Source organism: Clupea harengus, unplaced genomic scaffold (genome assembly GCF_900700415.2).
Source record: "Clupea harengus unplaced genomic scaffold, Ch_v2.0.2, whole genome shotgun sequence".
Classification (NCBI taxonomy): domain Eukaryota; kingdom Metazoa; phylum Chordata; class Actinopteri; order Clupeiformes; family Clupeidae; genus Clupea; species Clupea harengus.
In genome coordinates this window covers 262,721-286,068 of record NW_024879569.1, presented here as the reverse complement: position 1 = coordinate 286,068, position 23,348 = coordinate 262,721, and the positions used below count along the sequence as shown (strand labels likewise).

Genomic DNA, 23,348 nt, shown 5'->3' with positions numbered 1-23,348 from the left:
CGGTAAAACAAAGTGTCATGCGCGTCAGTAATGTAGACTATGTGTAGTGCATAAAGTTAGGCAATGGGAATACTGCAGCCAGCCTTCCAGCGTCAGCCAGAGCAGAAAAGAGTCTCCCCCTGAGGTTCCGGGACACCGGCTATATAGTGATGGCCACTACACCATGGTCCAATACTTATGGCAGGGCTGGGTACCTTTCTTATTGACAAAGTCCTGGGATATTACAAATGACAAATGCTAATATGACACCAGGCGGTTTAAATGGGCATCATCTTAAAGTAGTTACCTGGAATGTGCGCGGATTAGGAGGGCAAATTAAACGCTCCAAAGTTTTCTCACATTTAAAGAGTCTTTCTGCTGATGTCGTCTTCCTACAGGAGACTTATCTACGCATAGATGATCATCCATACTAGGGTATACAGACTTAAATCTGCTATAATCTACACAGAAAAGGAGAACATGAGCACATGTACAAAACAAATCAAGCTTTATTTATTTAATCGAACTCGCCCAAAAACAAGTCAGAAGCCTGCCAAGTAGCCTACGTCTTTCAACCAGTAGATGACGACATTAATAGCACTTTCTTAACAATGCATAGTATAGTTATCAATCTTCATTGCAATTATAGCACACCAAAAAATGAAATCTGACATTACAAAAAGCAATCCAACGTTAGCTGGATTCAGTTGTCATTAAACCAACTCACAAGCATCGCAAATAAGCATTGCAGTTCACAAAGCTTCCCAAAACTTAAATAACTAACAAGAAGTGATGACGGCTATCAAAAACATCGGCGAGGTTATGCATTTAGTGACACACACGTACACTGTTCAAACCTTTGCAAGCGCAGTAAGTCTACTAACGAACTATCATTTCAGAACCATTGGGAGAAGACAGCACACACACACACTTTGCCTTCTGAAAAACACAGATTTACACTGTTCAAACCTTTTGAAGCGCAGCGAGTCTACTAACGAACTATCATTTCAGAACCATTGAGAGCGGCAAGCATTAGGACAGGTGGGGGGAGGGGGATACTTGGGTGCCCTGCTTGCACAGACACAACGCAGAAGGCACCACAGGCAGACTGAGACACATTGTGGGACGTTAACGTGAGTGATTTTTTTGGTCACTGTTGTCCCAAATGTATGTACTGTATTATTGCAATTACATTTTTTTTTATTATATATAGTATATATATTTTTTTTAATAAAAAATACATCGGTTGCTTGAGTCTTGGTGCCCCTGGGCAGTTGCCCAGTTGCCCATATGGTTAATCCGGCCATTATACCATTATGGGTTCAATCCCCCTCTGTCCTTACTCCCATATGCAACAATCACCTGTTTCTACCGTCAAGCATAGACAAAACCTTTGCACACTGGCCTTGTCTCTTTTAGTGACCTTTATGTAGGTGGGACCTTTGGAAACTTCACTGACCTAGCCACAAAATTTGGTATTTCTAATTTAGGTCTATTCAGATATTTTCAGTTGCGCAACTCAAAACACAATTCACTTCATTCCCTGCTCTGCCTGAAAAAACTTTGTTAGAATACATTATGTCCTCACCAGTATCACAAAATAGTATCTTTTCAATCCATGGTCTTCTTTCATCTCAAATTCCTCCTCTTTTGGGGCTGAAAAATATTTGGGAAAAAGAACTAGGTCTTACACTAGATGAATTCTGGTGGAGTGATGTTTTACTCAGAATTAATACTACTTGTATTTGTGCACGTATGAGCCTCATCCAATTCAAGGTTGTCTTCAGAATTCACTACACAAGGGCCAGCCTGAAAAAGCTGCTTCCTGATACAGATGAATTATGTATTAGGTGCTCTCAATCTCCAGCAGACCACACACACACTTTTTCTCCTGCCCTAAATTACACTCTTTCTGGACATCCTTTTTTGATACCCTTTCTACAGTCTTTAATATTTGTATGTCTCCATGCCCTTTGATTGTTATGTTTGGTGTGTCTCCTGTTGTGGGAAGGTTTACTAGTTATCAACCTGATGTTATTGCATTTGCTGCTCTTCTAGCCAAGTGTCAGATACTGCTACATTGGAAGAACCCAAAGCCGCCTAGCACACATTCCTGGTTAGAAGAGGTAATGTATATTTTACACCTTGAAAAATCAAACACACTGTCAGAGGATCTCTGAAGAAATTTCACAAAACCTGGGATCCTTTCCTTTCTTATGCAAACAATCAGCCTCAACCTCTGCCAATAGCTACCCCCCCCCCTTTTTTCATTTGTTTGGTTGTTTGATTTTTGTTTATTCTTCTATTTATTTTGTATTATTTATTTTATCTAGTCATTCTTAATCCTTTTTTCACTGTTTTATTTTACCAATGCAGTTTTATTTTCCTTTGCCTGTCAGTGCTATCCTATGTATTGTGATTAATAGGACACAGGGGTGTGTGGGAGGGGGAGAGACGTGGATGGGTGGGATATGCTTGTTCACTGCCTGTCTGGGGGGGGGGGGGGGGGGGGGGAATTTGTGTGAAAAAGAAAAAAAACAAAAAACCTTGTTAACCATAGTCATTCCCTATACAGCTTGTATAAACCAAAACACACATTTAAAAAAAATAATTAATATGGGTGTTACAACACAACCTGCTACTGCCCCAGTCACACCTCCAACTGCTGCACCAACTAAAGGATTTACTGTTGCCATGCCAACTAAAGGATTAAGTGAAGGATATTTTGCTCCAATATAATGTAATATATTAGGATCTTTCATGAAAATTTTAACACCCACAACTGCTCCAATACCTGTTCCTACTGTTTTGACAAAATCTTTTATTACTTGTTTTCTCCTCTCATACTTCTTTCTTTCCTCCTCTTCCTCCTTTCTCTTCCTCTCATACTTCTTTCTTTCCTCCTCTTCCTCCTGTCTCTTCCTCTCAGCTTCCTTTCTTTCCTCCTCTTCTCTCATCTTTCTCTGAGCCTCCTGGTACATCTTGTTTGTGTAGTGTTTTCCACCATTCTTCTCCACCATGGCATCAATCTTCTCCAGCAGCTCTTGCACTTGAGTCTGGTCATCTAAATTATTAAAGGAGTGATATCCTCCTCCACACTTGTCTATGATGTTCCGAATGTCTAAATTGAAGGTGTGTTCCACTGATTTCCCCTTCAGCTGATCAACATGAGTGAACAGTACCATAGTGAACTCTGCCGCTCTCTTGCCAAAGTTCTCCTGGATCCACTTCGCTGCATTCCTCTCCTCCTGTGTGAATCTCACCCCTAATCTGATCACCAGCAGGAAGACGTGAGGCCCAGGAGCAGACATGTTGACACACTTCTCTATCTCACTTTTCAGCTCATCTGGTGTCTTAGATGTATCAAACAGTCCTGGGGTGTCGACCACTGTGATCTGCCTCCCAAACACTGTTCCACTCTCGTTACGAGAAACTGATGTGATAGACTCAAAAGTTGAATCTTCTTTAAAGACCGTTTTGCCCAGGATGGTGTTTCCTGTTGTACTCTTTCCAGCTCCACTCTTACCCAGCAGTACAATCCTCAACTCCAACCCTGTGGGGAGAAATTCAGAAACAGTTTGTGTGTGTGTTAGTGTAGACTTGGACACTAGGAGTTTGATTGCTAAAGACATTGCCCATACAGGTAATACCTTGTAGGTAAAACATCTGTTTCTACTGACTATATATCAGTAAGGTCCAAACCAAACTAGCATTAGCTAAAAGTTTAGCTAGTTCAATGCTGTTCGTGTTGTCAGCATGGCACAAACCATCCATGTGGTGTTTCCCACTCTACACACTTTTGTGTAGCTTTAGAAACATCAAATGTGTGGGAAACTAAACCCAGGAAATTCAATAGTCTGGGTAAATAACATCCGTACAGCTACATACATAACCTCTGACACATTGTGTACATTTTTTCTACCCCCGTAAATGTGGGTAAATGCCATATCTGTATTATAAGTTTCATTTCTGAGGAAGGTAGGTGAATAATGCTCAAAACATCCGTTCAGTGGCTCAACTGGTGTATCAATAAGGCTCACGTTACATTAGCACAATCAGTATTTGATCTTCAACATATTTCTCATTCATTCAGAGAGATAAAGGTATAGAGGGAGAGAGGAAAGGAGAGACAGAGAGAGAGAAGGAAATAGAGAGAGGAAAGGAGAGAGAGATAAGGAGAGAGGAAAGGAGAGAGAGAGGGTGAGAGAGAGATAATGAGCGAGGAATGGAGAGAGAGAGGAAAGGAGGGAGAGAGAAGGAGAGAGGAAAGGAGAGAGAAGGAGAGAAAGAGAGAGAGAAGGAGAGAGAGAGGAAAGGAGGGAGAGAGACAGAGAATGAGAAAGGAAAGGACAGAAAGAGAGAGAGGAGACAGAGGAAAGGAGGGAGAGAGAAGGAAAGAAGAAAGGAAAGATAGAGGCTGAGAGAGAGAATGAAAGAGGAATGGATAGAAAGAGAGAGAGAGAAGGAGGGAGAGGGAGAGAGGAAAGGAGAGAGAGAGGGAAAGAGAGAGATATACATACAAGGCAAAAAGGAAACAATACAAATATCAGTTAAAAAAAGTTATGTCTCACGTGATGATGGATCGCCTGCAGATAACAGAGGCATCGTCCACAACAGGATCAAACAGATCCCAAAGTGTTTCATCTTCTCAAGTCTGTTCAGCTCCTGTGAAAAGAGACCAGACTGTTCAGAAAGTTCAGACAGACTCACTGTTGAAACAAACAAACCGCTCGTCAGTGAGAGACTGAAACTCCAGATCATAAACGCCCCGCCAGCTCCTTATAAGGGCTCGCAACCGTAGTGACGTGTGCAGTCGGAATCGACCGAATCTAAACGAAAGCAACTCGTAAGCGGATCATTTCAAAGCGAAACGCGAGCACCGGTTGAGTAAACGCAGATCTAACTAGATGTGTCCATTCTATTCCACAATGGCTATATCAACGCGATTGAGTTAAGTGCTTATTTATTTATTCACTTACATGTGCAGTGTTCGTGTAGTCCTTTTATTTATTTTAGGACATCACGATGCCTCGTAGAATCATGACTATAAATGTGAAACGTAATCGTTAATGACAAATATTCTCATATTTATTATTGTTATAATAATTTTAATCCGAGGATGTCTGTAGAGTTGATGTGAATGCAATCACCAACGATTTCTCACAAATTCCGCCCTTAACACTTCTAACACGGAGCGGCCAAGTGGGGCATCTTGTGGTATTTTGAGGAATCGCATTTGAGAAAACTCACGACTGCTATTTGGGTCATTCCACGCCAAACGTGACAATTTAAGGACAATTCCCCACTCGACCATCTCAGATTTGGCTGAAAAAATGCAAGGCTGTTCATACACTTACACTTACACTTAATATGAATAGTCCCAAATATTAGCTCTCTACTCCCAATAGTTTTGTCACAATAGGATGTTTTAGGGGGGAGGGGGTGCCAATACTTAAGACGCTTTTTGAGCAGCGTTTTCTGAAGAGCCATTTTCAAATTGCTATTACTAGAAAAGTATTTAAGCTAGCTCCTTCAAACTTTCTAGGCTTAAAATATGATACAATTACTTGAAAAATATGGACTTCCAAAAATGTTTGCGAAAATTTTACTTTACGCTTTGTTGCAGCATCTTTGAAGGCCTGTGAAAGCTCAGTGTTAAAGCTGGAGACTTGATATTATACACAGACCTTCCTATGTATGCTTCGTATGTTGTATTAAAAAAACTGTCCCTATGTGATGAATGGTCTGGAAGATATTAAAGCTTAAAACTGGATGAAAACCCATTTTGTGCAATTTTTGGCATGCTATAGCAAACAAATGACAGCATTTATCAACATGAAACTAATTGTTTGGGAAAGAATAGATATTTGTTCTTAACATATCAAAAACTTGTGATGGTGTTCTGCCTCATTTTCTCCAAATATTTTTGGGAAAATATGGGATTTTTGTACACACCCAGCATTCAATGGCCTATGGAAGCATATTCAAATGGTAGCAAAAGGTAAGTTTATGACACAGAGCTTAATTTTTGAAGACCCATTTTGCGTTCTGAAAGTCTTCTGAAGTTCAGAACAAATCCCATATGAGAAAACTTTCATGAAGGCCAAATGTTTTCCTAAATCCATCGGAAGTGGAGTTCAGAAGAAATCCCTTCTTAAATTCTTCTCAACTGCGAGAATGAGGCCCATTGTATGTTGAGTCACAATTACGAGTAATTGTAAGCATATTTGTCCTGGGTGTGTATGTTTAAGGTACATGGAAATAAGATACCTTTTCGGAAAAACATACTACGTAACGGTATAAGACACATTAGCTGGGCCCCTGATAGGTTGGGCTGCCTCTTCTAAATAAAAATATCCCATGCTGATTGGTCAAGTGACCGGCCGCTGTCTGATAGTCAAATTACACCATTGAATAGTGAGGAGGCAGACATCTCCTAACACTATGTGTTGTGTGTTGCATACGTGTTGTAACCTAAATTCATTTATCTTGTCTTTGTTTCCCCTCGAGTCAGTCGACACGTGTCCTGAGCAAGCCAATAATGCCAAATTATTTGGGGGGGCTGAAGAACATTTTAGGCCTAACGACGCCCCTGCCTGCTGCCTTACTGGCATGTTAACAGGAGAGCCTAATTGATATCACAACAAGTGGCTCCATGAAAATGGAATCCAATCAGAAGCCTCTGCCAGATTTCTGGATAGGACTGTGCACAGAGTACCCTGCACTGGCCAAACGCGCTGTCAAGCCTTTGAGGCCCTTTACCACCACATACTTATGCACTCTCAAGCACACCCGAGTCGAGTATTTCAAAAGTGTTGTATATAGGCTGTATATGTGCGTTTGTGTGGTGGTGGTGGGGGGGGTTAACGTAGCTGGAGATTGAATGTCTGAAGGGGTATGGGACTGTAAAAAGTTTGGGAAACACTGCTGTATGCTACTGTAAGTGGCTTTAGATAACTGTCTGCTGAATTAACAGGAACTGGTATAGTATATATTTTTTTGTGACATTTTGGTGCTGTTTGGAGTTAGCAAAAACTAGTGGGAGACACATACCTCTGACCTGCACATTATCGTATCTCTTATTTTATCTTGCCAAAAATGTTGTGTCATTGTTGTCAAGCCCATCATTAAAGTTTGAGGGACGAGGAAAATACCAGATAAAATATGATTTGAGGTGCTAAAAGACAGGACTACACCGGGCAAAGAAAGACTGACAATGACCTATAAATATATAAATATATAATAGAGCTGCCTGACATCTATTCCATCTCCTCCTCCCGATGCCTGCAGCGTTCAAATCGCATCCTCACGGACCCTTTCCATTCTGCCCGTTATCTGTTCACGTTACTCCCGTCAGGGAAAAGGTTCAGATCGACAAAAGCGCGCACCTCCAGAATGGCAAAGAGCTTCTATCCTCGTGCAATAAGGCTTCTCAACAGCTCACCCAAAACCACCCCACCTCCCCCCCGGCCTGGCCCGCCCCGCCCCCATGGACTGCACTCTAACACTCTACCCTGCAACTATTTACCCTGCAACTATTGATGCACCTCAATGAATATATATGGGCCATTCTACCGAATTGGTGCAAAGTCAGGTTGGAAATATTTTGAAAATGTGTATGTTTTATTCCCAAAACTTTGTCCGTCTATATATTGTACCATATCTAAAGTACATATATCTAGTAAATGAACCGTCAATTTTTATATTGTATTTTCAGAATGTGTTGGAATGTTTTTCCTCTCCCAAAAATTGTCACTACCAAAACATAGTAATAAACTATAGTAAAAACGTATTATTATTAACCTGTTCAGATTGTGTTTCCTTCCCTTCTCTGAAGAGTATTTTTTACAAATATTTCTTGAAGGTTTTCACAATGAAATCAATAAAAAAGAAATTTTTACCAAATTTCAAAGTTCAATTTATACAATTCATCAAAATCTAAGTGCAATATTTCTTTGTAAAATGCAAAATACTGATCATATTGATTCCAGAGTTGATGATTGATGAAATTGAACATACATTAAACCAATCAGTATCATATCATTTTAGTTGATAACTCAATATACTTTATTTTTTACAAAACATCCAGTGTTTCGGTAGTGACTGCACTGTTTCGGTAGTGACAGCACTGTTTTGTTAGTGACCACAGTATTTTCTTTAAAAGGTTGTATCATATTTCTTCAACCTTATTGCTTAATCTTAACTCATACTATGCTTTAGGTTGGGAATATTAAAAACACAAATGTTTTGTGCTTTTGCTGTCTTTTCCTCCATGATTTTCTGACCTTCTTTTGCTCCCTGTTGGATAAATCACTGATACATTTCAACTTTCCTTCTTCCTTTCGTTTCTTATTTCTTTCTCTTTCCTTCCTTAAATATTCTTGGTGTTTCACTGGGTCATCCCTCACTCTTTGTGAGGAGAGAGAAAGCCTCTCTGCTCCACTTTTTCCTTTTGGCATTTTGGTGTCTTATGATTCTTTCTCTCCTGAACAATTTCAGATAGAAATCAGCATTATCTACATCTTTACTATTTAGTCCACATAACACATTTATTTCAAAATGATGGGATTGAACTACTTACCATTCCATTTTGTCACTACTGAAACGATCATGTCACTACCGAAACGATCATGTCACTACTGAAACTTTACCATATGTTTTGGTAGTGTCTGTTTCGGTAGTGACCGTTTCGGTAGTGACAATTCTAGCTAAATTTGAGCATAAATAAATAATTCTTGCAAGCACATGGCTAGCAAACAAATCTTTGAAGAGGTGTACACACAAACAAACATAATACTTTGCATAAAACCCCAAAAAGTTTACTTAATTGAAGAAAAAAAGGTGTTCGGTAGTGACAATTCTTAAGGTTACACACTGATTTTCAGACTTTGGAACACATTTAGATCAAAAGTATGGGATCTAGCTACTTACCATTCAGCCATGAGGGACAGGGAGGCAGTATCACTGCCTGGTTATAAATGCAGGGGTGTGCCTAAAAAAACAGGCTCAGCCAACAGACTAAAACTCCTGTGTTTCGGTAGTGACATGAAAACTATGGACATGATTTTTTGAGTATAGTTTATTTTTTTTAAATAAACCCACAATAAATCTAAATCTTCTAAGTTCTGTTTAAACTTAATCATAAAGATCTTTGAAATTAGATCATTGAAAAAAATTTAAAAAATGTAAATGTTTGATAACTGAAATTTAGATGTCAGGGTTGGGGACAGCTACTTCCCAATAGAAAGTACCCTATAAATGAAGATTTTGTATATATTTAGCTTATCCCTATCTCATTTAATGTCTTGGGTTTAAATAGACCATAACATGTTCTTAGTAAATATCTATGTCTGAATACTTAATTGTTTTGTAAATAGTTTTTCTTGTTGTGGGACCACACTTTGCACGAATTCGGTAGAATGGCCCATATATATTTCTTTTTTAATTTACTCAGGGATATTTATTTATCTATTTATTAATTGTTATTTATTATGATTTAGCTGTGGCAGTTAATGTCCACAACAACTTAACTTTAGCTGTCTGTTGCTGCCTCTACTGTCTCGTTGTTTTTGTGACAATGACAAATAAAGTACTTTGAACTTTGACCTTGACCAATGACCTAAAATACAAGGCTATTACTGGCCGCCCAGAAATCTATAGACAGTAGGGATGAGAATTGATAAGATTTTAACGATTCCGATTCCATAACGATTCTTGCTTATCGATTCGATTCCTTATCGATTCCCTCATCGATTATTTTTGGGCAAGGAAAAAAAAAGAGTACAAACGAGTTTATTTACATGGATTTTCTTTTATATAATATTCTCTGAATAGATGATGCACAGCATATACAGTATGTATGTATACATTTACATGTTTTAATTAACCAAAAAGAAACTTAAGAATAGGTCAACAAACTCTCAAAGTAGGGTCTAGAGACCCATAGCCTAGGGATCCTTTTCCTTTGATGGGGTGCCAGGGGGTCTCAACAAAGAAAAAAAGTATTTGTTTTGACTATAATTCCAACCATAAGTAACAGAATGTATGACTGATTTGGTATTGGGTTTCATACAAGTTGTAATAAAACATCTAAACTCAAAGATCTCATCAGATGGGGGAGCCTGGAAAATTTGGGGCAGTTTAGTGGTCCTTGATATAGTTTGAGAACCGCTGTGCTAAATAATATTTGAACATGCTAATTACAGTGCTGTTTTTTTGCGTGTATTCACCTTGAACTAAAAATACAACTAGCATAAACAAATAGTGAAAGCTGGTTTACACAATGAAACAAATGGCACTAACACAATAGACTGTTAGAGTTTACCTTTGATATTAACAGATGAAGCGCTAACGTTAGCTGCGCTGCTGCTATTGCTTGAGATTCATTAACGTTATCTTCACTCCTTAGCGCTAAAAATCGCGACATTCCTGCAAAGTTATTTGTAATGGTAGTTTTTCCCCCCTTTGACGAAAGAGACGTTTTGCAAGCATTGCAAGTGGCCCTGTGGTCATCTTTTTGCGTGAAATATTACCACGCTTTTGAATGCCTCTGCCTAGAAGCCATGTTGGCTGCAGTCTAAAACAAAACAAAGCTGCGTGCGCGTGACACACCTAAACGGCACTTACATCGATACCGGAATAAAAAAAAATAATTAAAATCTAAAAATGAATAATTTTTTAAGGTATCTATAGCGGAATCGAAAAAAAATCTAAAAATTAATATTTATTTATTTTTTAAGTATTGATAGCGGAATCGAAAATGACTTCGGCTAACGATTCTAAAAAAGAACCAGTTCTTGATTCCCATCCCTAATAGACAGTGTGTATATTTCAAAAGATTAGACAGTTTACATTTATGACTAATGGTCGGCGACATAGCCTACCTTTTCCTGAGCAGTAATGCAGTAAAGTGTCTATTCCACAAGGTTGGACCACCTCAGTCGGACGTCTGCACATGTGGTTGACCGTGGATGGAAATACTGGTGCACGTGAACTGTGAGGCAAATTCATATTGATAAATGAAATACAAAATAAATAATAATAATAATAATTACACTAATTATTATATAGGACTAAATATTTTTCTTTCTATTCTATTCCAAGTTTGTATAAACATTTCAAGTCTGTTATTTAAATGTGCGGAATGAGGAAAAACGAGACAAAATATGATTTGAGGTGCTGAAAAAACGGGACTACATTGGGCAAAGAAAGACTGACAATGAACTTAAAATACAAGTCATCCCAGAAAACGATAGAGATTGTGAATATTTAAAAAGATTAGGCAGTTTATATTTATTACTAATTAACACTCTATAGGCCTACCTGAAATAACACAAGCTATATAGTCTCTTGGGAAGTCATGCCTCCTCAGAATATAATAACTTTTTATTATTGCTATTTTATAACAATAACAACACGTTAAATACATTTTAATGAAGCATTTCAATGTAATGTAAGTGGCCTAATCTTATATTTTATGGTGACAGGCATGCTTTTCAATATCTCGCTTAGCAATAGCCTATTTCGGGCCGCCAGGGGAGGCCAGACTTGGTTCATGTCCACTTGGCATCACTCACAATTTTTTTGGGAAAGTCACCAAATCAAATTAGTCAATTACCATTGAGTGTTATACTGCGCTGACTGGACTGTGAACAAGAAAAATATACCCGCCTTGCATGAGTCCGGTGCAGGATTATGCATCACATAATGGAGGTTAGACTGTCTTTTCCCGGTGTGAACACCTATTAAACTTATTCAACCTTCTCACCCATCACCCACGTCATTCTGTTTTGCACTGTTAGCCCCAATTTCTTATCAAGTCTACTGTACTTAAACAATTTAATTACAATGCACTTACAAATTTTTAGTTTTATGACATTACTACTAAATGTTAAGTATATTCTACTAAGTGTGATGACATTACTACAAAATTCTAAGTACTTTGTAGATATAGTCGAATGAGTAAACCTAAGTGTTAACTTAAGTTAAGTGGCTTTCAATTACTGAGTTTTATTCACTTAAAGAATTCAAGTTTTATGATATTACTACCAAATGTTAAGTATATTCTACTAAGTGTGATGACATTACAAAAAAATTCTAAGTATATTCTACTACTTCGTAGATAAAGTCGAATGAGTGAATAACCTAAGTGTTAACTTAAGTGGCTTTCAATTACTGAGTTTTAGTCATGACCAGAGTGCATTATGGGAATGTGAATGCTCTTGACAGCTGAAAAGCATTAAGTAAATTAAGTCTGTAATTAATTTGGCAAAAAAACAAACTACAAATCAGCCGTGGTTAAACTAACGTGGTCACAACTTGAATTCGGAGCATGTTTAATTAAATCACTCCTCTTGTTGTTTTACAATGTTTTGGAAGTGCAAGTACTGTCCTCATAGCTGTGAAAAGAGAGCACAGCTATTTAAACATTATAGACTAAAACATGGAAGTTAAGCGAGAACAGAGCCTTTTCCATGTTTATATCAGGAATGTCTGTGTACGTTGAGGTTATGCTTAATTTGGGGAAATGCAAGCTGCCACCAAAAATTCAGACACTGAAAAATCAGCTTGCAGCTTGCGAGTAGGTGCTAAGTGGTTGCAATAATAAAAAAAAAAACGTTTATTTTTTTATTTATTTTTTAAAGTTTTTGTATTTTTGGTTTTCTAAAAAGTGTTGAAATAAAAGTGAAATAAAAAACTTGTCATTTTTAACTTGTAATTAAGTGCATTGAACTTACACACTTAAGTGTAGTAATTATGCAAAGCGATGGTTATTGCAAAATATTTTAAGTGAAATCAACTTCGGAATTAAGTGCATTGAACTTAATGCTTTAAGTTGAATCACTATGCAAAGCAGTTGATATTGCAATATATTTTAAGTTAAATGTACACAAGTTTTCATTACACATTACTTGATGTTTTTAAGGCAACCACTTACCTCAAACTTTTTAAGTAAACTCAACGTATCTGGGCTTAGTGTATTGCAATAGATTTGAAGTTAAATCAACTTGTCATTTTTAACTTGTAATTAAGTGCATTGAACTTACACACTTAACCCTCCTATTATGTTTGGGGTCAATTTGACCCTTTTCAATGTTTAACGTCTCTAAATAAATGATTGGCATAGTTTTTTTTGCTTCATATTTAATGACTTTTCCTAATCTAATGGGGAGAACTGGGTAAACACAAAATTAACATGATGATATGTTTTCAATGTCCTGTACACATGCTTTACGCATAGGTGTTGTTTGGGGTCAATTTGACCCCAGGCTGTTTTAATTGTATAAAATATATAAGAAATATAAACTTTTTTTATCACATTGGTACTATTCTTGATTACAGAAATAGTTTTCTATTCCATATGTTATAGATAACAACAATATGTACTTAGAAATAATATGAAGCCATAAAACACCAGAAGGATATCTCTTTCCAATTTTAAGTCAATCAGTGAGATTTGATGGTGATCTGCATATTTCTCCATAGTAGCGTAACATGTATTCTGGATGTATAAGGGGGGTGGGTGGGGGTATTGTTTTATTTTTAAGGGCTATTTAGGTAGTCAACAAACAAACCTAAAGTACCTGACACATAAACTTGAGTAAAAAAAAATATTATGATCATTTTTTGGAGGTTTAAATTGCTGGGGTCAAATTGACCCCAAACATAATAGATGTGGGTAAAATTTGAACATAATAGGAGGGTTAAGTGTAGTAATTATGCAAAGCGATGGTTATTGCAAAATATTTTAAGTGAAATCAACTTCGGAATTAAGTGCATTGAACTTAATGCTTTAAGTTTAATCGCTATGCAAAGCAGTTGATATTGCAATAGATTTTAAGTTAAATGTACTCAAGTTTTCATTACACATTACTTGATGTTTTTAAGGCAACCACTTTCCTCAAATTTTTTAAGTAAACTCAACTTATTGGGGCTTACAGTGTGGAAGTATGCAACGTGATACCTGATGCTTTTTTATCACGAGTGCCTCCTTGTGTTGCTTATAAATGACCTGATTTGTTATCTGTGTTGTCAGCAAATTGTCTTCGAAAGTAAAAAGACAATTAGATTGCAATGCCTAACAGGGAAATAGCTCGAAGAGACTGTTACTGAATTATTAGACTAATCATTGGGAATAATTTCATCCACAGACACCCTTAATCTATCTAATTCCTGGTAAACAGCTCTCTTGTTGCAACGTACTTCTATAGCCTAATGACATCATATAAAACACTAGTCTGTGTTTAGAGCCATAATCCCACATGTATTCCCTCATTACCTGGTAATACTGGTTACCTGAAAGATCAAATGCTACCGAAAAGGTTTTGAGTCTAATCGGTCGAACACAAGATACAGAAACCTGAAGATACACACTGTAGTGAAGACAGCAACTCCTTATGGCTTCTTTGATGTTTTACCTGCTGTAAGTGCAAGTCAAGTACTAGTAGAAGTGAAAGTTTAGGAAGGGAGGTGCTCTCTGAAGAGTTGGGTCTTCAGAAGTTTCTTAAAGGTAGAGAGGGACGCCCCTGCTCTGGTAGTGCTAAGCAGCTTGTTCCACCAGCATCATATAAAATACTTGTCTGCATTCCCTTATTACCTGCAGGTAAGGTGTATCATGTATATCATATAAGTAACTTCATGGAAGAAAGTATGCATATCTTTGTCCCACAAAAGTTTTCAATACAGCTTGCAAACTCCAACCGCTCACATCAAAATCACATCAAAAATGCACCTTATAGCTCAGCACAAATATTTATGCATAAACAGTAGAAGAGGCAGTGTGTTTCAGTTGCTGCGCTGACAGCACACAGATTAAGGTATGACAGCTTTGGTTTTCCTGTGGTGAGAGTAGACCAGGGCCCACTCAGCCAAGGCCCTTGACGTTTCTATGTTATTTCGACATGCAGTTAATTTCTGCCATTTTGCAAGATTTAGCATTAACAAAATGGTTGCCAAGGCCCACTGATGCCCAAAATGGTAACTACTGCTAATATGGTCATACTGCAAAGCGGTAAGTGGAGCTGTTGTAGTTCCACAGTTTGTCTGTATGTATGACTAAGTCTGCATATTCATTTCCATAGTGTATAGTGTAATAATAAATATCTTTTGTCTCATAGCAAATAAATATTCATAAACAAAGAGAGGGAAAGAATATCTCTTACCGTCTGATTCATTTTCTTGCATGGTATGCTTTATCCTGAGCAGTGTGTTTTATTTAAGATAGACAGACTTATTTCAACCCCAATTGTTGTGTCAGAGTGTCAGATTATGAATAATTAAAAAAATAAAACCCTGTTTGAATACTCATTTCAGAGGTTACTTAAAGACTAAATATCCAGTATGTGTGTAAAACTCACCTCTTTCAGCAGACGTCTTCCACCAGTTTTAGTCCAAAATGTGTAGAAATTAACTTTTTGTTGAGGACAGTGGAGATAAAGTTCAACTGTCAAATACAAACTACACACCACTGTTAAAAAGAAGTTCTTATAGAACATAAAAAACACAGCAACTCCCTGATCTCACACACAGAACTGGCCAATCAGATCATCCTCTGAATGAAATAAACCAATCACCTCATCACTGCCTCAGAGAAGGCCTCAGTACAGGCTTCATCTCAGTACATGTGTGGTCATGGCTTCCCCACGTGACTTCCTGTTGATGTGCTCTGCACAGAGACATACGTGAGAAATAACACGTTCGCTCTGCTTGACAGGAAAAACTAAACGTCTAAACTGAGAGCTGAAAGCCACACACAGGCCTGTTGTGAGTGACGGTTTTCTCTGCCTCAGACAGTGGCAGTTTCATACATCCCCTAAATGGCCTCCTGCATGTTTCTTTGAAGTCACATGACCTCCCTTTACGAGAAACAGAAACAGAAGTGAGATGGGCGCATTACAGTAAGGACTAAGAGAAAGTGTCTGACAACAAATGCAGGTCAGACACTCAAAGACTGTTGAATTCAATTAATTCTATTTTATTTCATTTATTTAGTGCCCATAACACTTTTAATTGCCTCAAGGCACTTGATAGTAATTTGTATACCATATATTTGTTAGAGACTCAGTCTGAGATATGATCAGTCCAGGAAACAGGTCTCAGTACACATGTGTGGTTGTGGCTTCCCCACGTGACTTCCTGTTGATGTGCTCTGCACAGAGACATACGTGAGAAATAACACGTTCGCTCTGCTTGACAGGAAAAACTAAACGTCTAAACTGAGAGCTGAAAGCCACACACAGGCCTGTTGTGAGTGACGGTTTTTTCTGCCTCAGACAGTGGCAGTTTCATACATCCCCTAAATGGCCTCCTGCATGTTTCTTTGAAGTCACATGACCTCCCTGCACGAGAAACAGAAACAGAAGTGAGATGGGCGCATTACAGAAAGGACTAAGAGAAAGTGTCTGACAACAAAGGCAGGTCAGACACTCAAAGACTGTTGAATTCAATGAATTATATTCTATTTCATTTATTTAGTGCCCATAACACTTTTAATTGTCTCAAGGCAATTGATAGTAATTTGTATACCATATATTTGTTAGAGACTCAGTCTGAGATATGATGTCCAGGAAACAGGTCTCAGTACACATGTGTGGTTATGGCTTCCCCACGTGACTTCCCGTTGATGTGCTCTGCACAGAGACATACAGTACGTGAGAAATGGCACGTTCACTCTGCTTGACAGAGAAACTAAATGTCAAACTGAGAACTGAAAGCCACACACAGGCATATTTTGAGTGACTGTGTTGTCTGCAACACCTTTCCAGACAGCGGCCCCTAAATTACCTCCTGCGTGTTTCTTTGAAGTCACATGACCTCACTGCACTGAGAAGCAGAAACAGAAGTGAGATGGGCGCATTAGAACAAGAACTAAGAAACGGCTTCATGCAAATCAAGTAAGTATTCATGAGAGAAAGTGTTTGACAACAAATGCCGGTCAGAAACTCAAAGATGTTCAATTCAATTCAGTTCTATTCTATTTTATTTATATAGCTCCAATAACACTTGAGACTGTCTGAAGGCACTTTACTGAGCCCAGAGCCTGAGCCCCATACGGCAGAAGGCCTGCTGTGATTCTAATCAGCAGGTGATGGCAGCAAAGGGTACCATACTGTATATCTTAAAACAAAAATGAATGAAATTCACAGTCCTAATAATAATTCATAAGTGTCAAAATAGATGTGACTGCAGATGAACTGCATACACATTATCCAATACGCAAGGCTTAGTAGGCTTGGGGAGGCGCATAATGAACTTTGTAACAGCTACTGCAACCCAAAGTTATGAGAGTTCATATACTATTTGATGCATAGTGCCATAGTGTCCTTCATCTCTGTAACAAAAATAAATAAATAATAATCATTATTATTAAATTATTATTCAAATAAATACATATATACAGCTCCTGCCCAACTTACTTCTCTTTCAATGAGGTGAAACAATCTATGACTATCTGGCATTTACAAGCTCAAACCCTGTTCAGACTAAGAGCACATCCATCATGTCCATGCAATGCCACGTCTTGCTCTCCTATGTACAACACCACACCTCTTCATTATCTCACGATTTTTAGTTACCTGGCGATGGTGCTTATGGCCACTATTTTTGTTCCTTGCTCGCTCACCTCACTGCCTAGATGCCATATGCCTATTTAATGCATTTATTGTTTACTTAATATAGGTGTCTGTAGCTTTAAGGGACGATTGTTTTGGACTTACTGCGCTGCCGTAGCCGGGCAGTAGTTTATCTTTGGGATGGCACGAGAAGTGAGGATTCTCAGGTTTTTTCTGACCGTGTCAACGTGTCACATAACATAGTTGGATATTTCATGTCTGTTAATGTCTTTGTTAAAATAAAGCCACAAAAACCATATCCGTTGGCAGACACTCTTTTTCGGATTAAAGAACACACGTCAGCCATAGATTCTGAAGTTGTTTTAGAGTTTAGGGTGGCTGGCTTAAATACAATCAGATCCAAACAATTCCATAATACAAACGATGCCACAGCATTCAAAATGTGCTCAAGTCTATAGTTTTTTAATTTCATTGTCAGTCTTTCTTTGCCCAATGTAGTGCCATTTTTCCCTTCTTTCAGCATCTCAAATCATATCTTATCTCGTATTTCCTCATCCCTCCAACTTTAAAGATGGGCTTGACAACAATTACACAAAGTTTATGGCAAGATATGGTAAGAGAAGGGCCCTCATTTATAAAATGTTGCGTAGAAACCATCCTCTATTTGATCTAAGACATTTTCTGAACAACAAACAAACAAACAAGGCTGACTTTCAGTCAGTTTTTATTGCACAAGTGATTCATTGCAACACACACGTGTTATATATGGAGGCGACACAGGACACACACACACACGCACGCAGGCCTGAGGTCGCTGTGAATTCACTCTCTGCTTTTAACCCATCCCGGATCGTCCTTCCTCCAGGATCCTCCAGGAGCAGTGGGCAGCTTCTCAGCGCCTGGGGACCAAGTGAACCGTCCGTCTCGGTCAGGGACGGACAGGAGTGTTCTGTTCTTTTTGCATGTTTTTCTGTTGGGGTTCATAGTGGAGGAAACCCCTTGTGAACACGGGGAGAACATGCAAACTCCACACAGAAAGGCCCGGGAGATAGCCCACCTGAGCACTGAAGGTCTGGGGAGGACCTGCCCCCCAGAGCCAACAGCAACCCAAATGATCGTAAGTGTGATTCAGAGAAAACGAACGTACGCACAAAAAAACACGTGTACGCCAATCCAAACGTTATAAATCACAAATGATCGTGGAATGGTGTGCAACTGAATCTCCGCTGTTAGATTTGGGCGTTTTTCATATACTTTCAACTCATATGAATTCCTCCCCCACAAGAATGTGTCACATTCTCGCCACCTTCATTAAAACAACAATGCACACATAACACACACATCCCGGCATTGGAGCAACATACCTGTTTTACAAATAACTAATGGTGGACATACTCAGCATCTGCACAAGTAAAATGAAACACAAAATATGTCAGGTTCAGTATGGCTATTTATATTCTATTATTATTATTATTATTATTATTTATATTCTATTATTATTATACTATTCTATTAATATTTAGCTAGCTAGCGGAACGTGAGTAGTGAGAAGTTCCTAGAGAACTAGCTAGCTAATCACAGTGTGTACAATGAACCTCGTGTTCAAGTAAAATAATGCAATCAAACTTTCTGCCCATTGACAAACTTGCTTTACAAACCAACACAATACATACTTATTATAGAAAATACCCGTTACATGTCGAATTTCTCGACATTTACTGCATCTAGCTATCTAAAAATGTACAAATTGTGATGGTCAAATTGCATTATGGACCTACCGCTGACAGGCATATCTCTTCTGTCTGATTATGGCAACGGCACATGAATATATCTTGCAGACCTGCAGTACGTCACATCCCCAAAGGTGGCTCCACAACACCAACACTAATAAAACACGCTTATTTATGGCGAAACTCACACTCTATTTACATTTCATCTATTTACATTTATAACTCCGTTACACGAGGCGCTGTAATAGGACGCGTCAGAGTCTGACGCTCCTCCTTTCCTAGTTGCTGACCCTGGTTCTACCTCTGTCTCTCTGGGGGATGCTCTCGCCCCCCCCCTAGGGCCATGGCGCGCATTTCTTGGGCTGCCTTCATGGCCTGGTTCTCCACAGCTTCTCTGTGGGCCCTTTCGCTTTCCTAGAGTCTGCCGGAGCATTCAGCCAGTGCCTGGTTGTGGAGCCCGAGCTCCTCATGCAGTTTCTGGTTGACTGCATCTAGTCGGTCACGACTAGAACTCAGTGCCTGGTTCTCCATGAGGAAAGTTTCTGTGTCCCGTCCGTACATTTGGTTCTGGAGCAGGAACAGTCTGCCTATCACTTCTTGAGTGATTACGGCTCCCCTATCGGGGTCGTGGACATGCTTGACTATATCATCAATCTTAGCCTGACACAATTCTAGGCCCATGTCTCTATATATCCTCCTATCCCCAGCGGAGACTTTGAGGAGGTCCGCAACCAATTCAAAAAGTTGGTCGGAGCCCGCAGGAGCTTTCTGGCTCATCCTGTCTGCCTAGTGTGGGCACGGAACTCCGCCTGGCAAGCTAGTGACGTAGTCACTGATGCTTAATTAAAACCCTTTTAATGCAAGCTAATGCAAGTAGTCACAACGCAAAACTACAAAAGTGTTATGCTTAATAACAACAAGGAGGTGCACAGGTGAGGGCCTCTGACCTGTGACTTACACCAACGGCTATAGCTACCGTGTTATTTTACAGTTCTGCAAGGATTACTAGTTTCTCTCTGGTTACAACAATTACAACTGACAGTGCAGGTTGCTATGGTAACAAATGGTACTTGTGTCTCCAATGGTTGCTGGTATTACAAGTATGGACTCCCACTAATTAACTTACCGTGTGGAACGGGGACTGTTAAGATACTTAGTATTTATAAAAACAGTTAGTATCACGACACTGTTATTACTCAAAACCACATTTGATTTATGCCTTGGCAGTTTCAATGGACCTGGTAGGGTCCTGGAGTTACTCAGGGGGTTGGATTCTTATCTGTTATTGCCACATATCACTGAAGCCAACAATACCAATCCTCACACGGGTCGCACCAAATTATGTAGGTGAAACCGGGGTTATTACATTAAGTTAATTAAATCAGTCTCATAAAATGTAATAATCATTAAATTTAGTATTTAATATTTTATAATTAAACTACTAAACAATGGAAAGCTCTAGTTGTATCACTATGCTACAGTCTAAGTATGGTATCACAATACTAAAGTACTACAATATCACTACACAGTCTATAACACTTCATGAAACAACTAGAAAAGTGAAGGCATTTGAAGTACTTGATTGGCGGAAAATGGCTTTCAGTGTTATATTGGAACAATAACAGGCAAGACAATTGTTTAAGTATAATATAAACAATTTATTAAAAGTAACAAACGGTGATTAACAGTAATATGAAATCAGGTATAATCACAATACACTGGAGTAACAAAATCGAGCAAGGCACAAAGTGGAGTTGGGAAATGAGGTATGTAAGATAAATTTGAATTATCAAATGTATCAAATGAAGTATATCAAATGAAAAAATCAGTCAGAGACAGCAAGTTAAATTCACGTGGAAAATGTAAAGCCAGACGAGAGAGCAAGTTAAAACTGGGACAGAGGGCTGTGACAAAGGGCAGCAAAAGGATAAATCTTAAATGGTCAAGTCTGGGGCACAAATAAGGGAAGGTTTCCAGATATACATGTGTCAGCAGTTTAAAAAGCAGAAGTAAGGCAGAGGAGGGTGTGTTAGCTTCCTCGTCTCTGTCTGTGTGTGTGTATGTGTGTGTGTGAGCGGGTGCGTGCGTGTGTGAGCGGGTGCGTGTGTGGGTATACGCAGTTGCGAGTAAACGCGGTTGCGCGCTCAATGGAGAGATGGGGAAGTGAGAGGAAGTCTATGCGCAAGCGCACAGGTGAGGGATGCTCTGTGCGTGAAGTCAAAAGTGTCTTAGGCGCAAATTTAGTTGGGGGGAGGTGCACGAGTATAGAATGCCTAGAACAAAGGATTTTGCCTTAAGGACAAATCCGAGCTGGGCCTTAATTCAAATACTAAAATCTTCAACAACACTGAGATTGCAATGTGTGCGTGTATATGTTCGTGTGGTGATGCAAAAGCGAGTTAGAGAGAGAGAGAAAGAGATAGAGAGATAGTGCATGCACAAACCTATCTAATTAACTAGCAAAAGAACTAAGCAAGATTATCAACGGTCAAAGACCGGGTAGATTGTGAAATTACAGTTTGCATTTAGATCTTAACGAAATCAAATAACAAAACTTATCACACAGATTAAAACATACATGTAAAACTAAATTCTGCCCAGATATCAGCCTTACTTCGATCGCTCTTGCGTGACGACCAAGATGTTTTTTTGCGGGTTTCCTTGGAGCAGCGTGGAACGCAGGCGTCGGAAAATTGCAGGGTTTCTTCCTTCTTTAAAGCAGTTCGTCAACTGGACTCTGGTGTGGCCTGGTGGAGGTCGTGGTGAGTCTTGAAGGGGATGAAGAATTATTTCCGTCGACTTGAATAACAGTGAGGAGGGATCCGGTCGCCTTCTCCTATTCAATTAAACTGCGGGGCTGCAGTGTAGTATATCGATATAAACTCAGGTTTTAACTAGCGATTTCAAATAGATTAGAACTTTGATCAGAAGTCCTATGAGCTATGAGTCGTCGTGTCGTCCTTTGTTCTGATGAGGGGTCATCTGCAGGGAGGGTATCTCTATGTTATGAATGGACTTCACTGGAGCGAAAACCAAACGAAAGAGAAAGATTTTCGTGTTTGGTGCCATTTTAAAGGGAAAAATGCGTCACCCGGTTTTATGACCTTGTTGCGGCCAATGCAAAGTCAATGAAATGTAGATAAGGAATGAAAGGTGATACGGGACCTCTGGGTAATGTAGTCTATGGTGAGACCACCTACACATAGAAGTCTGTTATATTATAGTATAACAGTGGTGTTTTCACGAGAAATCTGTTTAGCATTTCCACCCAGCCATATCTTTCAACATCAACCAAGTAGCCAAGCCAAGGCAGTTTCAGGCTTAAATTGTTAGCATTGGGTATAGCCAAGTACATTCTTTCAATTTTGAAATTTCAGTCCTAGCACTTATGAGTGATGTCAAATTTAAATATTGCTCAGTATATGAATTCAGATAAATCTCCACATGCATAAACAGTAGAAGAGTACATCCTGTTGGTCTCATGCACAGCTTGGTGAGTACTCAAGTCTCTTCCAGTACCATCGCCGGTATGGCTCAGTGAAGTTGAACTACAAGCTATAACAGGCTCTGGTGTCATGTTGCCCAGGAGAAGTCAGACACAATTCTAGGCCCATGTCTCTATATATCCTCCTATCCCCAGCGGAGACTTTGAGGAGGTCCGCAACCAATTCAAAAAGTTGGTCGGAGCCCGCAGGAGCTTCAGCTCCTGACGCGTGTGGGGCTTTCTGGCTCATCCTGTCTGCCTAGTGTGGGCACGGAACTCCGCCTGGCAAGCTAGTGACGTGGTCACTGATGCCTAATCAACCCTTTCAATGCAAGCTAGTGCAGGTAGTCACAACGCAAAACTACAACAGTGTTATGCTTAATAACAACAAGGAGGTGCACAGGTGAGGGCCTCTGACCTGTGACTTACACCAACGGCTATAGCTACCGTGTTATTTTACAGTTCTGCAAGGATTGCTAGTTTCTCTCTGGTTACAACAATTACAACTGACAGTGCAGGTTGCTATGGTAACAAATGGTACTTGTGTCTCCAATGGTTGCTGGTACTACAAGTATGGACTCCCAC

The 23,348-nt window shown here is 39.1% G+C and overlaps 1 protein-coding gene across 1 annotated transcript; it reads right to left on the bottom strand.

The window, feature by feature from the left end:
- Window positions 1-386: 386 nt before the first annotated feature.
- Window positions 387-3,753, bottom strand: LOC122128952 (GTPase IMAP family member 7-like). Its single transcript, XM_042704010.1, has 4 exons — window positions 3,747-3,753; window positions 2,615-3,532; window positions 1,568-1,635; window positions 387-440 (listed from the first exon to the last, which is right to left on the bottom strand). The coding sequence occupies exons 1-4, from the start codon at window positions 3,751-3,753 to the stop codon at window positions 387-389; spliced, it is 1,047 nt and encodes a 348-aa protein (XP_042559944.1).
- Window positions 3,754-23,348: the final 19,595 nt, after the last annotated feature.